This window comes from Microchirus variegatus (genome assembly GCF_963457635.1).
Source record: "Microchirus variegatus genome assembly, chromosome: 1".
Taxonomy (NCBI): domain Eukaryota; kingdom Metazoa; phylum Chordata; class Actinopteri; order Pleuronectiformes; family Soleidae; genus Microchirus; species Microchirus variegatus.
In genome coordinates, this window is record NC_139802.1 from 10580977 (window position 1) to 10597391 (window position 16415).

Below are 16415 nucleotides of genomic sequence, written 5' to 3' on the forward strand. Positions count from 1 at the left end.
TCGTGGGGGGGTGCTGTGACAATTTCAGCTGACATAGGGTGATAGGCGGGGTACAACCTGGACAGTTCACCAGTCTATTGCAGGGCCACACATAGAGACAAACAACCAAAGGGGTTAATTTAGAGTGACCAATTTACATAATCCACCAAATCTGCATGTTTTTGACTGTGGGAGGAAGCACACACACACACACACACACACACACACACACACACACACACACACACACACACACACACACACACACACACACACACACACACACACACAGGGAGAACATGCAAACTCCATACAGAAAGGCCCTTGTTCCAACCGGGGGCTCGAAACCATGGTGTTCTTGCTGCAAAGGCTAGAGTGCTAACCACTACATTTGTTACTCGTTACGACCAAATAAAATCAGTAGAAGAAGAGTTGGTAATCGTCTGTATTCATAGAGAGCTTTTCAAGTCTTTATGAGCTGCTTTACAACTACAGTTTCGCCGTTCACAAATCTTTCATACCCACTCACACGGGGTTAAGTGTCTTGCTCAAGGACACATATAGACAGCAGCGACAGGAATTTAACCCAAACCTTCCAGTTGAAAGACAACTCTCCCTATCACTAAGCAACCTTACGACACACTTTTTAAAAGAATAAGTTTACTCCTAAAAGTGCATTTTAATCACACGTGATTTAAGCCCAATTTATACTCCTGCGTAAAGTGCTAGGTTACGTAGGTTACGCAGAACCCTCTGCGTCGACGCAGAGGCTGTCAGGTAGCCTCAAATTATCTTAAAACTGCGTACCGTGACACAGAAAAGTGAGACGGCCACTGTTTCACTTTTCTCCGTGGTTACGCAGTCTGATAACGCATTACGCAGTCGGAGAAGTATAATGTGTCATTAAGATGATATTTGTCAGACATCAGCAAGTAAATGTGGCAGAGGGCCAAAACATAATATCTTCATCAGGCAAAGTGCCTTAAAATATCTTGTCTAAATAATATCTAAAACCCACAAAACTAACTAAAATGTGGATTTGTGTGTGTGTGCATGTGAGTGCTGACAACTGCTATATGTGAATGGCCCCTAAATCAGCTTGGGGCCCCAGATAAATGTGTGCCCCTGCTGCAAACAACGCACCTGTCAATAATCATAATCACACCAGAGCATCATCTGCCTGTTATTGCTGTGATCATCCAGGCTGTTGTGTGTTCACCTGTGCGCAGCTCTGAGACTCCTGTGTGCGCCACTTGTTCACTCAGAAACGTGTCCGTGACGTCACTAGCGCCCCTCGACTCTGCGCAGCTGACCGCTCACAGGAAGGACCACACACACACACACACGCACACGCACACAGACTCAGCGACAAACTGCGGATAAACGGTCTCTAAGTGTGATTTCACCTGCTCCTCTCATCCAGATGTCCCTCTCTTTTCTGTTGGAAACAGGCGCAGGTGGATTTGGTTGAAAGAAATAGTTTGAACTGTCGCTGAAAAGTTTTGTCGCAGTTTTCTTCTTTTTTTTTTTTGGAGGTCAGTAACCTGCGGAGAAAGAAAAGACGGATTCACCGTCAACTGGGATTTACTTGGTGGTGCCAGCGGTTTATTTTGCGCCTCTGAAGTTCTTTTTATATTTATATATATATATATATATATATATACATATATATTTTCGAAAGAAAAGGGGAAAAAAGAAAGGACAAATTCAGGACAACAGGTGAGTCATTGTGTTTAAGAGTATGTTTTAAGTCTGTATTTAAAGTGTGTTTGCTCACTTTAGTCTTTCAAGATTAGTGTTTTCCAAAGTGTGGAAAAGGCCTCAGAATGGCTCTGGAAAAATGTATCCCATTTACCAAGTTCCTATAAACATATTTCATATAGGCATAAAATCATATATGTCAAATAAATTGTGCTGTATCATTGTGTTTACATATACTTTGTCCACAAATGTGTGTTATGTTCAGACTCAATATCAGAATCAGCATTATTGGGCACAGACAAGGAACTGGACTCAAATGTTTCCTTCACTTACACTTGAGATAAAAAAAAGACAGAATCAGGGCAATAAACCTGATATAGTGAATTAAATACATTAAAGGTTAAATACACAGTTAACTAGTGTTAAGGAAGATATGGCCAATCACAACTTTCTTTAAAATTAATACTGAAACCATGATTATTCCTGTTGATCATTCATCTGTAACAGAGATCAAATATTTAATTTCTGTGTTTCGGTGATTTGGGCATTTGCCTCGGAGGTTTTGCTGAATTTTTAGGGGCCACAAACCTCTGAAGTTTGGGAATCTCTTGCATTCGATGATATAAAATGGCTGCTGGTTAAAGACCCATGAATCATGGTCTGATGGGTCAAATAATAAGCAGAAGAAATATAGCAAATGACCTTTGAATATTCACAGTAATATAAACAATATAGATATCTTTCAGGTTAGTGTGGCAGTGTCATATGACTTCACGTGTTGTGAGTGAGGGCAGATGGTTAATGTTCACATTTGATCAAGAGACAAATAACAGAAGAAGATCCGGTCACAACATGTTAATAAACATGTTTTTATGGAGGGCTGGCTATGTTTGTGTGTGTATTACATTATATATGGTATTCAGAATTGTATCTTCTTTCTTTCCTTTAGAGGGCTCACACAACTTGCACATTAAGGAAGGAGGGAAGGAAGGAAGGAAGGAAGGAAGGAGGGAAGGAAGGAAGGAAGGAAGGAAGGAAGGAAGGAAGGAAGGAAGGAAGGAAGGAGACAGATCATCTGCTATTGCCCTTTGCGTCTCACTGTATAAAGATGTATGTCGAGAAAGTTGTAGCAGAGAAGAAGATGGGTGAGTGTTTATCTGTGATACATGGATGTTTCTCTCTCTCTCTGTCACACACACACACACACACACACACACACACACACACACACACACACACACACACACACACACACACACACACACACACACACACATGCAGAGTGCTGGTCAGGCTTCAGCTCATGCTGTCCTCTGTATTTGGGACCAGACATCAGTCCACTTGACAGTTAACCATTAACAGATTTGTTCAAAGCTGACTTACATGTCTCTCTACACTGTTCTCACTGATTTATGTCCAGGTTTCTCTTTTCAGCTTGCATAAACATTTACTTGAATTGGTTGTAATATTATTTATTTGCTAATAACGAGGGAAAAAGTCTGACCCCCAAAACATAAATGATTAACTTTGTGCGGCAAACAAATGTCCATGCTGCGTAACACCAAACTTCAACAGATCATTTGCAGCACTAAAAACATCACAATTTCCTGACAGCAAACAACTCTGTGTACCTGCTTCACTGCCACTCTGAAGCCCCGTATTTCCAACACTCTTCCATCTGCATCCGTGAAATCCAGCATTTGAAGGAATGCTTGATTCACCGCAGTGTCGTGGTGTCGAAGTGCTGAGCAAATATGAGTTTCAAGCAAATTATACGGTGCCTTTATGGAAGAGAAGATAAGACAAGCTACTTTATCTCACCGTTGCTAGAATGCAATGTGCTGTCAGTGTGCACTGATAAATGCTGTGTTGACAATGTACATTTCCTCATATGGGCAGAATACTGTAAACCAGGGGTTCTCAAAGTTTTGATACCTGAGGGCCAATTTAGGAACCCAACATTACACTGAGGGCCGCCAAAGGAAAAAAAAGAAAAAAAAAACCAGAAAGAAATCCCATTTGTAATAATTTTAATGACCAGATTGCAGTTCTACAGTTTACACTTATTGGTCTGTATCCAGTAATGTCCAATAAACATTTAACAAGCTTAGTAGCTCCTGGATTAAAACTATCAACTATAATTCATTGCGGGCCGTCAGAAATGTTTCTGCGGGCCGCCGTTGGCTCGCGGGCCGCACTTTGAGAACCAATGCTGTAAACTGTGTCAACAAATGCAGACAGTGAGGGTGGATCAGCCTCATGAAACAAAATAAAAACAAGGCTTCACCCCATTCACGCAACAAGCCTCTGGCGGCCTCTGCTGGCCATATTGGCAAGTGCAAGAGTAAGTGTGGAAGCACAAACAAACAAACACACAGATAGATACAGACAGAGCCACTAAAAACAATATTCACTCCCACTCCATGGGGTGAAGTGACAACAGGTTTCAATGGAAGGCTGTGTAGAAAAAAATAATACCGCTATTGCAAAGACAATAAGACAAAAATGATAAGGAGCAAAGAGAGTTGAGATATCAAGGCATAGGTGTGACCAATAATAAAGATTTGGGCCTAATTTGGGGCACACGCAGGCAGTTAGTAGAAATGCCTCGATACCACTCTTTTATATCCAATGCCAATACTGATCAGAACCTTGAGAAGCAACCAATACTGAAATCAGATACACCGATTTTTAACTCTTTAAAAAGGCTTTGTGTTTGATGCATTTACCGCTTTACTCAAAAACACTATGCTACAAATGTGTTTTCGATGAACTAAACAAACGACAACATCCATCCATTCATCTTCTACCTCTTTATCCTCCACATGAGGGTCACGTGAGGTGCTGTGCCAATCTCAGCTGATATAGGGCAATAGGCGGGTTCACAACCCTGGACAGATCAACAGTCCATAACAGGGCCACACATACAGACAAACAATCATCCACTATCACACCTACATTCTTGGAAATAAGGGTTCAAAAAGGGTTCTCCTGCAAGGGCTGAGGTTCTACCTGGAACCATTTGCTTCTGAGAAACCCTTTCCCGAAGAAAGGGTTTCTCAAGGGTTCTTGGTAACACTAATGGTTCCAGTAAGAACCATTTTGATCAAGAGAATCTTTGAAACCCCTTTGGAACAAAAGGGTTTCAGGTGGAACCTTTATGAAAAGGTTCTACCTGGAGCCGAAGATCCTTATATGGTTCTACTTTAATATCTAAGAGTCTATGGTCAATTTAGAGTGTACAATTAGCCCAATTGAACTGTGGGAGGAAACCGGAGAAAACCCCCGCACACACGGGGAGAACATGCAAACTCCATGCAGAAAGGCTCTTGTTCCAACCGCGAACCCGTGTCATCTTGCTTGACTATTATTGGACTTATATGACACTTCATATTGGCTCATCCTCAGCAGGAAGTACACTCTTCGAAATAAAAATGCCAAGTTGAACCATATAAGGTTCTTTGGCTTGTCCTCATAGGAGAACCCTTTTTGGCTCCAGGTAGGACCTTTTTATAAAGGTTCCACATGGAACCCTTTTGGAGGGTTCCACCAAGAACCCTTATAAATCCCTTTATTCAGGAAAGGGGTTTTAAAGGGTTCTCCGGATCAAAATGGTTCTTACTGGAACCATTAGTGTTACCAAGAACCCTTTCAGAAGAAAATGGTTCCAGGTAGAGCCTTATTTCTAAGAGTGTAGAACAAAGTCAAATCGAGAGTAAAAATAAAACAAGAATCAAAATGCAAAGTCCAAAATAAATAAATTAAAGGAAACCCCAAATGTGAGTGAGTTAACATCATGATGTCCTCGTACACAATAACCCTGCTTGTACTCACCTCACACTTTAAGTGCCAGTACAGTGAAGCCAGTCTTTGAAGTTGAAGTCTTAAATTGAAATCTCCACGTGAGTCAATCTTCATGAGCGTAAATCTTGTCGTTCATTGCGTCCTCGTTGTTTGGCTGTAACTTACGTTCTGTGCTGGAACACCACGCGGCCAAACGTTTTAACTTTGTGAAGTCTGAATGAGAGGAGAGGAGAGGAGAGTCCTCCCAGATGCAATGAATCAGACTATGTGTGTAATTACACGAGAAACACAGTCTAGTCGAGGAGTGGCACACATGGTGCCGTTTGTTTTGTGTATGTCTGTGCTTATATTAGGCAATACGTCGCTTTCAGGAAGTGGCTGCGTTTATCCTCAATTTTGACGTGTTTACACGGCCTGCATGTGCGAACATGTACACAGACACAAACACACACACACACACACACACACACACACACACACGCATTCGTGCAAAGACTCAAAGAAGCAATAAATTGTTCTATTCCGACTAATATTTACCTCACATTATGTTTGTGTTTGTTTTTATTTCTCCACCATGACGACCACTACACAACACAAGTATGTGTCGACGCTTCTCGCTTCAGACTCTTACAGAATTTGGTCGTTTTATAATCAAAGTCCAATCATCAGTCAAGGATGCTGAGTGTAAGCGGACCAAATGAAGTATTTATTATTTAAAACTAATTGAGTGAACAGTAATACTTGTCTCTAAGCAACACAAATAACAACAAATAGTCGGCCTCCGTTAAAAAATATGTACGTAAGTGAACAAATTCAAAAGAAAAGAACACTCATGTTTCCAATGAAAGTCCTAATTTTTTATTTTTGTTTGTTGGTTTATATGAATAACATGAAACAGCCTAAACAGCTCAGTAAGAAACGTCATCATATTCTGTACAGTGGATTCTCTGTGATGGGTGGTGTTAAAATGTGTCCTGTGCAAGAACAAACTGTTATTCTAAGACTTAAACTCCTTCTTCCATCTTGAGGTAATTGATGTTTTTATTGATGTAATTTGTTTCTTCTGCTGCTTTTGCTGTACTTTGCCGTAAAAACTTGCTGGCGAGGTCTGTGTGTCTGTATCTGTATGGACTCATCTTCTTGGGACAAATAAAGTTTTCTGAGACAAAAAAAAAATAGGACTCTTCTCAAAAATAGTTCTCTACTACACAGGTATCTACTTAAAATCCGTGCACGTTCGTGTTTTTCTGTCTATTTTGGTTTCGGGAGGGCGTGGGCAGCCACATAGCGTCTCATGTGGTTCCCAGTTGCCTCGTGTTTTACCCACGGAGACAGAACGCTGAGAGGGCGAGCGTAGCGCATGCAGAGCTGAGGGTATCCCTCCCAACGTCCCACAGATGACTCACTCAACCTTTTTTTCCCACTCTGGCTCGTATGACACATGGATAGACAGAAATAAACCAAGATAAAGTACATGTTATGCACCACTGCAGCTCCATGTGGATGGCTCCACAGATACGGTAGTCAGTGATGATTCACTGTTACCGCTGTGGCAACAAACCATAGTAACCAGAGTGACCCAGTCATGCTGTGGTCCATAAAAATGTACACAATATATTGCAACACAGATTCCTCTTTTGACAATAACATATATGACATTGAGGAACAGAGGTCATTCAGTCTTAGAGGAACTCAGTTGGTGGCATGAAAACAAGACTACAAACGATGATATTACCAACATCAAAATACATGATCATACATTTTGATCATGTGTCGGGCTGCGCCTAACAATTATTTCCATAATCGATTAATCTCGATTAAGCATTTAGTTGTATGTTTGGTCCATAAAACATTGCAAAAAAAACCCAAAATTATTTAGTTATAATGATTTCTTGATTATATGGAGCAAAGAAACCAGAAAACATTAACCTATAAGGATCTGAAAAATCAGAAAGAACTTGTTTTGGTGATTAGAAAACACTCGCACAGTTAATCAAATAACAAAAGTTTGCGATTTATTTGCTGCAGCCCTATAGTCGTGTGTGACTCTTCAGACATACATTTGTATACCAAACAGTAATGGAACAGAAGCCAGATAAAGTGAATTAAATACTAGATTATTGTGATAAACAGACTATGTAACCATATCCAGTTTTACAACTCGAAAGATCTCCAATTTAATCATTTTGAATATAAACAGCGTAAATAACTGTGTGTCCATTTAACTTCCCTCATAACACACAGGTAAAGGGACACACACATACACACACAGGAGAAGGAGGACTCTGAAGTGGACACACAATAGAGCGCTTGTTCTTTCCTGCAGTGTGATCAGGAAGAGCGCTATGTGAGGAAGGAGAGAGAGAGGGAAAGAAACCGAAAGACAGGAGAACAAAAGGGGGAAGGATGGAGCACCTGACGACGCTGATATACAGCAGCGTCTGAAGATGAGGTGCAACTTTTGTTGGAAACCACGACGTAAAAGAATCATTTACGCTGATCAAATACTTTTGTTTTTCAACTTCTACGTTTCACTTTCATCATTATGTTCTGCATCTGCGTTCATAACCGATGAGTTTCAGTCCACGGAGCACGAACAGTGACGCCATTGTCACGCTGAGTGGATGTTTGATGAGAGGAAGTTAAGAGAGGACAGGTATGGAAGGGAAGGAGGAGCAACCCGGGGAGCAGAGGGTGGAGAGGGAGGGATGGGAACGTGGAGTTTGTAGAATAAAATTCCAGTCAAAGTAGAGGAAGAGTTGGCCAGGGAAATATGATGTGAGGAGATAGTCGAAAAGGAGGTGCAGGAGGAGGAGGTCAGCTGTCACGATTCTTGGTTAGGGAATGGGATGATACCACTTTTTTGTGTCTGATACTGATCACAAACTGCTGTTAACAACACATTTGTGCTGACTTCAAAGACATAATTCCCCGACTCTGACAAAAATAGTGTTCTCCCAAGAAAGAGGAAATAAACAGCCCACACATGACCCCGCTAAAATGCTTTTGCTGATTTTATTAAGTTTCATTTTTACAGCCTGTGCATTGTGAAGCATGTGACCAACAGGATTTTTGAATTGTATTGTAATTTACATTTTTTTTAACTGTCCGATATCCTATGTAGTGATTTTGATACTGATTCCCATTCCTATTCTTGATAACAGCATAGAAATTCAATAACTGTGAGCCAATGCCAGCCTTTGGCACGTTAACCATCACTTACATTACATACATACACTTATATGACTCAGTCCTTGTGCAGGGTGGTTCTTGTTTTTTTTTCACATTTTGACCCATAAAATCTCAAAGCTCTCTAATGTTTTACTGCAGCGGTTTGTTGTGGGTGTTTGTTGATATTGTGGCAGCCGTGATTCTGTCGCAGGTTTTGCCAGCTAGATTTTTGCAGCACCATTATGGCTGTATATCTTATTAGCCTTTGGACTATTACAGTCAGTAAGTCACAATAAAATGTCAGCACGACTCCACCTGAGCGGAGGTCAAATTGTGTGCGGTGCCACAATTGGCTGGATTAGCATTTAGAGTTAAATGTTTGGGCTTTGTTAGCACGGAAATAACTGTGAGGTTGTCGTCGCCCATTGAAGCAATAGTTGACATCTTGTGTCAATAGCACATTTAAAGCAACCTTAGTTGACCAAAGTGCTGCACAGACAAATAAAACAAATCAAAACTCAAGCAAAAATAATAAAAAAAAGGCAACTGCCAAGGAGAAGAGGTGTGTTTTCATAATTATACACTGGCCTGATACATGTCGTTTAAGTCACAGATGTTTAACAAAAGAGGGAACTATAAAGAGAGACAGGAGAATGAAACATCCGTGGAAACAATAGGAGCAGGTGGAACTATACCAGGCCTTGTTTTTTTTTTTGTTGATTCCATACTTCCAAATCTCTAATGAAAAATGTGAATTTACTCTGTGGCAGACACTGACAGACAGTAAATAAAAAGAAAGCAACACACTGAGAACAACACATCCCGCTTGTGCACACAGACAGGGCAGACATGGCATGACCGTTTGTTCTCACTTTGTGGAGAAATGCTCGACTTTAGACTATTGATCTAATCGGTGTCATTTGCACTCTTCGGTCTGTGCCAAATCTCCCAACTCTCGCACAGAGTTAAAACGCTCAGCTAAAACTGGAGTCCAGAGAAAGTTGGATAGATACTAAAAATATAGAAGGAAATATTAATATGCGACTCCGATATCACTGTGTGTGTGTCTGTCTTTAGGGAGCAGGGGCATCTCTCTGACCTGTGTGTTGACCCCCTGCCGGGTGATGGGCATGTGTCTGATACTGATGATCTTGGGAGCTGTTGGAGCTGCCGTTTGGGCCGTAGGTTAGACCACACGCTCATACACATGCTGTACACACACACACACACACGTCTCTGGAACATGTGACAACCAATAGTCTGTTGTTTTTATTTCAAGCCGTGTACATTATATTTAGTCATACGTCGCTCTAACTTGCTGTGTGTTTTCTACTCATTTGTAGTTACGTTTTGCACGATGGAAGAAGATACAGGATTATATGACAGTGAGTACATGGCTAATACGCGTTAAATGTTTTGCTACAATAAACATCGAAGAACACAGGGACCTGAGACAAACATGCAAATCTCTTTCCTCTGCAAGACTGTAATTAAGTCCTGGAACTCAAGCTTGAGTAAGAGTTAAAAACATACCATAGCAAAAGCATTCCTGCCTCTCCCTGCACCTGGAATCTGGTGCTCACTATAAACCACAGTAAAGTCTTTATATGTTATACAGTATGTAAGTATTATTATGGCCTTACTGATTAAGAGAATAGGTCGGTAACACTATTCATATTAAATACTGTAACATTTACACTAAAAGACAAATTTAACACAATTCCAATGTTAATTTGTACTTAATGGACATTGGTGTTAAAAATAGACTATTTAAAGGTGCATTATGTAATAAATCTAAAGCAACTGGCCATAAAATCCTCCAAATATGTCACAGAGACTCAGGAATAATATTCATATAACAAACTGAACTCACCAACAACAACAGTACAGCCAAAATATTTACATAAAAAAAATATTTTGCAGACTGCAAATCATGTTTATGTTTTGAAATCATGTTTTGGCATGTGGCGCCACCTCCCGCCGTCTACCAATCATTGCAGTCAGTAGAGTCTCAGCTGCCAGGCAACCAGGGGTTTAAGGCAGCTAAAAGACCTCGGTATAATGAATTTGAATGTAGTGACTGTTTTTGGCCACATTCTTACATATGGCGCCTTTAAGTGTAACGTTAATACTCCATAATTTACATGATCATTACTATATCACCATGTTGTGATTGTAATGTAAAGTGTTTGCACTGAATACACCGTTCAAAGAGTCTGTGTCTCAGATGCCTTTATCAACACTTATTCACATTAAGATATATCTTATATTTCTATTTCATATTTCAACTGAAAAAATATTATTAGCTTTATGCTCCATAGCATCCAGTATTTATCATCTTTCATTGTAACATGTGCTGATGAAAAACACAGTTCTACAGTCGCTGAAAGTGAAATAGCTTTTCCACCATTAAAACCAGGCTAACATCCGTTTTTACCCCAAACTCATCCTCTCGTCCCCTGCAGTTCAGGTAAATTCTGCTGACCAGCGTCTCAGAGTCTTTGACTCCACCCAGAAGAAGTGGCGTCAGGTGTGCTCCTCCTCAGCCAACGAACAGCTTGCGAGCGTCAGCTGTGAAGAAGTGGGCTTTGTCAGGTGAAATATGAATCCAGTGTGACTCAAAGTAGGTTGTAAAGTAGTCTAGGCTTTGAGATCGAAGCGTCTGAGATCCTGGTTAAGAATAAATTGGTTTTGGTAAATTTTAGAGGAAGGCTTAACACAATGTTTGTGTGTGTGTCTCTGTTGGTATTTCAGTGTGGTGAATTACTCAGTCACATCAGTGCCAGAGGCCAGCGGAGATGGCGGAGAGTTCTTTTGTGTGAGACAGGAGGAGCTCAGCTACGGCAAGAAGATTAAGGACTCATTGTTTCCATGGTAACAAACACCTGTCTGTTTGATCACCAGTCTAATCTTGCCCCAACACTGTCATCTCTGTTGATCCTCCTGTTGAGCCATTTTGTTGAGTTGTCTGCGCAATTAACACACACACAAAAAAAGAAAGAAACAACTTTTCTCTGTTGTAACTCTTTGTTTCAGTGACTGTGAGAGCAGGGATGTCCTCACACTGCTGTGCCAAGGTAAGACGACAGCTCAGATCTGCACATGTTCACCTTACATCTCATGTTTTCCACATGCTCTAATCCTGCATTTTTTTTTCTTTCTGCCTGTTGCGTTTAAGCAGTTTTAAGTTTTTCTGCTTCATTGTCCTCCATCTTTGCCCTTTATTGACTAATTAATGACACTTTTTAAATACGCGCACAACATAGCCCCTGTTGCACACATGACTGGCACAGACGCTCTGGCTCACTACCAGCAGGCAGTGAGTGATCTGGTCCAAACATTCACTGAGCATTCTTTGGAGCGCAACATCTCCAAAGACCAAGGAGCTGTGCTGTATGGAGAGAGATAAAACAGCGTCACCTCTGTTCCAACCACTCAGCAGCCAGGGTCAGCTGGTGGAACAGGTTTCACACTCTTAAACACCTGGGAACAGAAATAGACACCTGCCCGTCTTCCTCACAGCACACTGAATCAGTTTTCCAAAAACCTGCTGAGAAAAACTCAGGAACTTCCAGATCATGTCCTCCTGGTTACAACCTGCTCACCAAAACTCCCCTTATCTGAACTGTAGAAACGCTCAGTGATCAGGAAAGTAACCCTAATCACAATCGACGCTGATCACCCTGACGCTGATCTCTGTCTCTTTCGAGTACAGGCAATAAAGTTTTATCTTATCGTATCCACTCATTTACCTGTCCACTCTTTTGTCGTCAGACTGCGGCAGACGCAGTTTCGCAGCGGACCGTATCGTCGGCGGTGTGGACGCGCGGCAGGGCAGCTGGCCGTGGCAGGTCAGCTTACAGTACGATGGAGTTCATCAGTGTGGAGGATCCATCATCTCAGACCGCTGGATTGTCTCTGCAGCTCACTGCTTCCGCGAGTAAGTGACGGGTTTTTATTTTTAACAGAGGAACACCTGGGACCAAATCCTACCAAAATGAACGCTTTAAAGTGAATTTTCATGTAGCATGACAGTGAGACACAGGGATAGCGTCCGATTGCTTTGGTGTAACCATATTGTTCACCTGTTCAAGGTGGAGCGAGTTTTGAATGTGTGCGTGACAAAGTTTCGTCTCTCTCCGTTAGACGGATCCGCTTTGTGAATCGCTGGCGTGTGCTGCTGGGCTCAATATATAATAAACCAGTCAACGCCAACGTGGCGGAGGTGAAGACCATCGTTTACCACAGCAGCTACCTGCCCTTCGTGGACACCAACATCGACGACAACAGCAGGGACATCGCTGTTTTGGCCCTCACACAACCACTCACTTTCAATGGTAGGACGCACGAAAAGGCGTAACACCCATTCAATATCTATATATGACTAATGACTAATATTAGAGATATGGGATAATGACAGAGACACAGAGAAGGCAGTCATTACTGTAATTAGCCTGCTTGAGGTTTCCTGTGTTTTCTTCCTGCCAACATTTTGTTTTTATTTTATCCAACACAATTTTGTCATCACTGAACCGGATGTGACCACAAGAGAGTCAGTTATTTGTCACATATACAGTAAAAACACAGCGGTTCTAACCAAGCAACGGAATTCTTACTTTGATGGTCTCCCTTTACACAACAAAATAATAATTAGTCTGGAATGCTGAGTCATCATTTCCTCCTAGATTTGTTTTTGTGCATTATTTCTGTCTGCCCGAGAATCCTTACACTTCGTCAATAAAAGGATTTTATATCATCATGTTAGATTTAGTGTCCTTAAATGTCGTACAAGTAACTTATAATGGGAAATGCTGTGTGCTGTAAAGGCAACGTTTAAATGAGGATGACATCTAGTGTTTGACATTCATAATTACAGTAAGAGCCCCCACACTGTCTCATATCACTGGAGGCCTCATTTTTGCTGTATGACTCAATACAAGGACACAATAGCTTCCAATTCAACTGTTTATGTCACCACCTTTAACCTCCCTGTCTGGACACTGGATGTTGAAATGACGAGTCAAAGTGATGTTTGTGAGAGTGTTAGTGATGATGCATTTTCTTTCTTTGTGTACATAGAATACATCCAGCCTATTTGTCTGCCAGCGTATGGTCAAAGACTGATAGATGGACAGATGGGGACAGTAACAGGCTGGGGAAACGTCGGCTACTATGGTGAGTTTGTTTTAACAAACTTCGGGGAAAAAAAACAAACATTATTTGTATTCTTTGATTTTCTTTCTCTTGGTTGAAAATTGCACTTTACTTCCTTCTATTTTTTAAATAGTGTTCTTTACTCCTCACATTCAAGTGAATGAGGGGTCACGCCATCCAACTCTTGGTCCATGTTTATCTCCTGCCTGGCTTCCCTTCTTGTGTAACTGCTGCGAATGATCCAGAACGCAGCTGCCTGGCTGGTCTTTAACCAGCCTGAAAGGGCACATGTCTCTCCCTCTGTCTCTGCTGTTCGTTCACCTCCCCTGGCTGCCAATGGTGGCCTGAATCAAATTCAAGGCACTGACCTTTGCCCACAGAGTGACTTCTGGGTCTGCACCCAGAAGATTCCTAATGAGTTTCTCTCCACCTACAATAAACTCTTTTAGACCCATCTCTTTCCAGCGGCGGGATGGTGCTGAAGGTGGAGTGTGCTCACCATGCTGGAGGAGCTCTTGAAATGGAAATAACGACAATAGAAGTTCTAAACACAGGAGGGCAACAGTGGATCATTTGTCTTGTCCTATCCCTTGTGTCCTCTTCTTTTACACCAACTGTCCTCATGTCCTCATTGACAACATCCACGAACCTTCTCTGTGGTCTTCCTCTTTTCCTACATGTTTGCGCAACATTCAAAGTGACATAGACATACTGTATATAGGTCACTGACATGTAGTGCATATTTTTGTGTGACGTGCATATTATTCGTCAGGTGGCGCAACCAATTTAAACCAATAAATGATAAGTTAAAGTGACCAAATGGTTTTGAAATGTAATGTGTGTAGTTGTTATAGTGAATATATGAATTTGTGTATTAGTGTGACTATTTTCCTGTCTTTAAATGTGAAATTGGATGTTAAGGATGCTTAAAACCTGACCTACAGAGAGCAGAAATCTTAAATTATTGTAAAAAAACAACCAAAAAAACACAATGATAAAAATAATAACGTTTATATAATGTAGATAAGGGATAAGGGATAGTTGCCAAATCATTAATTTTAAAATAAATATTAGGAATGTAAATATATTTTTATAAATATTTGGTTGTGCCACCTGACATTTTTTTGTTGTTGTGAAGTTAAAAATACTGTTAAAAAATGTGTTAAAACTGTTAGAATAGTTATTCAAAATATGAGACATGTTCAAGCATATTGTTCTGGACTCAAACATATGCATTACATCTGTATTAAAAAATTCTTTTTTCAGAAGCTTCATTTGTCATTGACCCATATATATAATGTGTTCCCGTATAGCCTAACCTAAAAAAAAACAAAAACCTTCCCAGTTTTTTATTTACACTGTTTTTTTTTTACCTGCAGGTCATCTGGCAGATGTTCTCCAGGAGGCACATGTCCCCATCATCAGTGACGCTGTCTGTAACGCTGCCGATTACTACGACAATCAGATAACCACCAGCATGTTCTGCGCTGGTTATGAGAAAGGAGGCACCGATGCCTGTCAGGTGGGTTTTTCATTATTATTGCTGTATATGCTTTCATTTTCGCAATTCTGGTTTGCTCTTTTTTGTGTATGTATGAACTACTTCTACCACGTGTGGTTTTAGGGAGACAGCGGCGGTCCCTTTGTGGCAGAGGACAGTCTGTCCAAGGCCATTCGATATCGCCTGCTGGGGGTGGTGAGCTGGGGAACAGGCTGTGCCATGGCAAAGAAACCTGGCGTCTACACCAGAGTGTCACGGTTTCTTCCCTGGATATCCACTGCCATGAGGGTGAGAAACTGGATTCATCACGTTGCATGCATTGTCTTTATATCTAACAGATAATTATACTTCTGCTACTAAATGTCCTTTGACTGCTAGTAACCAGTGTAGGGACATTTCCTATACACGTTCATGCAGTATCTTGTTCAGATTTAAGTCAAAAAGTGCTTTTCTCAGCTTTATTATCTGAAACTGTTATACATTCAAAGAATCTACCATGGCTAATATGAAGTTAAAAGACCATTGAGGTGTTTTTTTTTTGTTTTTGTTTTTTTTGACAATTTCTGTTCTCATCTTTCTTTTCTAGAACTATCACAATTCACCAGGGGTTCACAAAATGGCCCGGATATGAGATTTCTGCACCTGTGTTTCTACACATAGATAAGAAAAAAAATGGACAAATCCTGTTTATGTCAATCGGAAGTGTTATGATGGAGGGGATGGAAAGTTGCAATTTTTGCCCTTGTATAACGGTTCTAGATCACCCTCTCACACTTCTTTTCCCTGTAGTAAAAAGGGTACACTAGTGTCATCCTCCATAATGGTCATAATGGTCATTTCACTTTTTATTGTTGTGAGTTCATGCACTAAAGAGCTCATGTGGCTCAGACTGAGGTGCACGAAATATATCTAAGTGATAACAAAGGTGATGTTTTGTTTTTTTCCCTATCATCAAGGTACAAGTGAGTATTACCACACACTATGGTTCTTTTTGACTTCATGTGTCCAATTACTTTCAAACCTTTATGTGTTTTTGTACATTTACTCAAACTTTAAGCAGATACTTAGCACCTTAATTTTTTTTATTATTTCAGAATGAATGCTC

The 16415-nt window shown here is 40.8% G+C and overlaps 1 protein-coding gene across 1 annotated transcript; it reads left to right on the forward strand.

The window, feature by feature from the left end:
• Positions 1-2788: 2788 nt before the first annotated feature.
• hpn (hepsin) lies at positions 2789-15941 on the forward strand (the record flags this gene model as incomplete). The annotated part of the gene is made up of 12 exons (XM_083898106.1): positions 2789-2825; positions 9733-9840; positions 9999-10040; positions 11121-11250; positions 11410-11529; positions 11692-11732; positions 12430-12595; positions 12802-12992; positions 13735-13830; positions 15189-15331; positions 15434-15598; positions 15897-15941. The coding sequence occupies 12 exons, from the start codon at positions 2789-2791 to the stop codon at positions 15939-15941; spliced, it is 1284 nt and encodes a 427-aa protein (XP_083754232.1).
• Between the last annotated feature and the right edge of the window lie 474 nt (positions 15942-16415).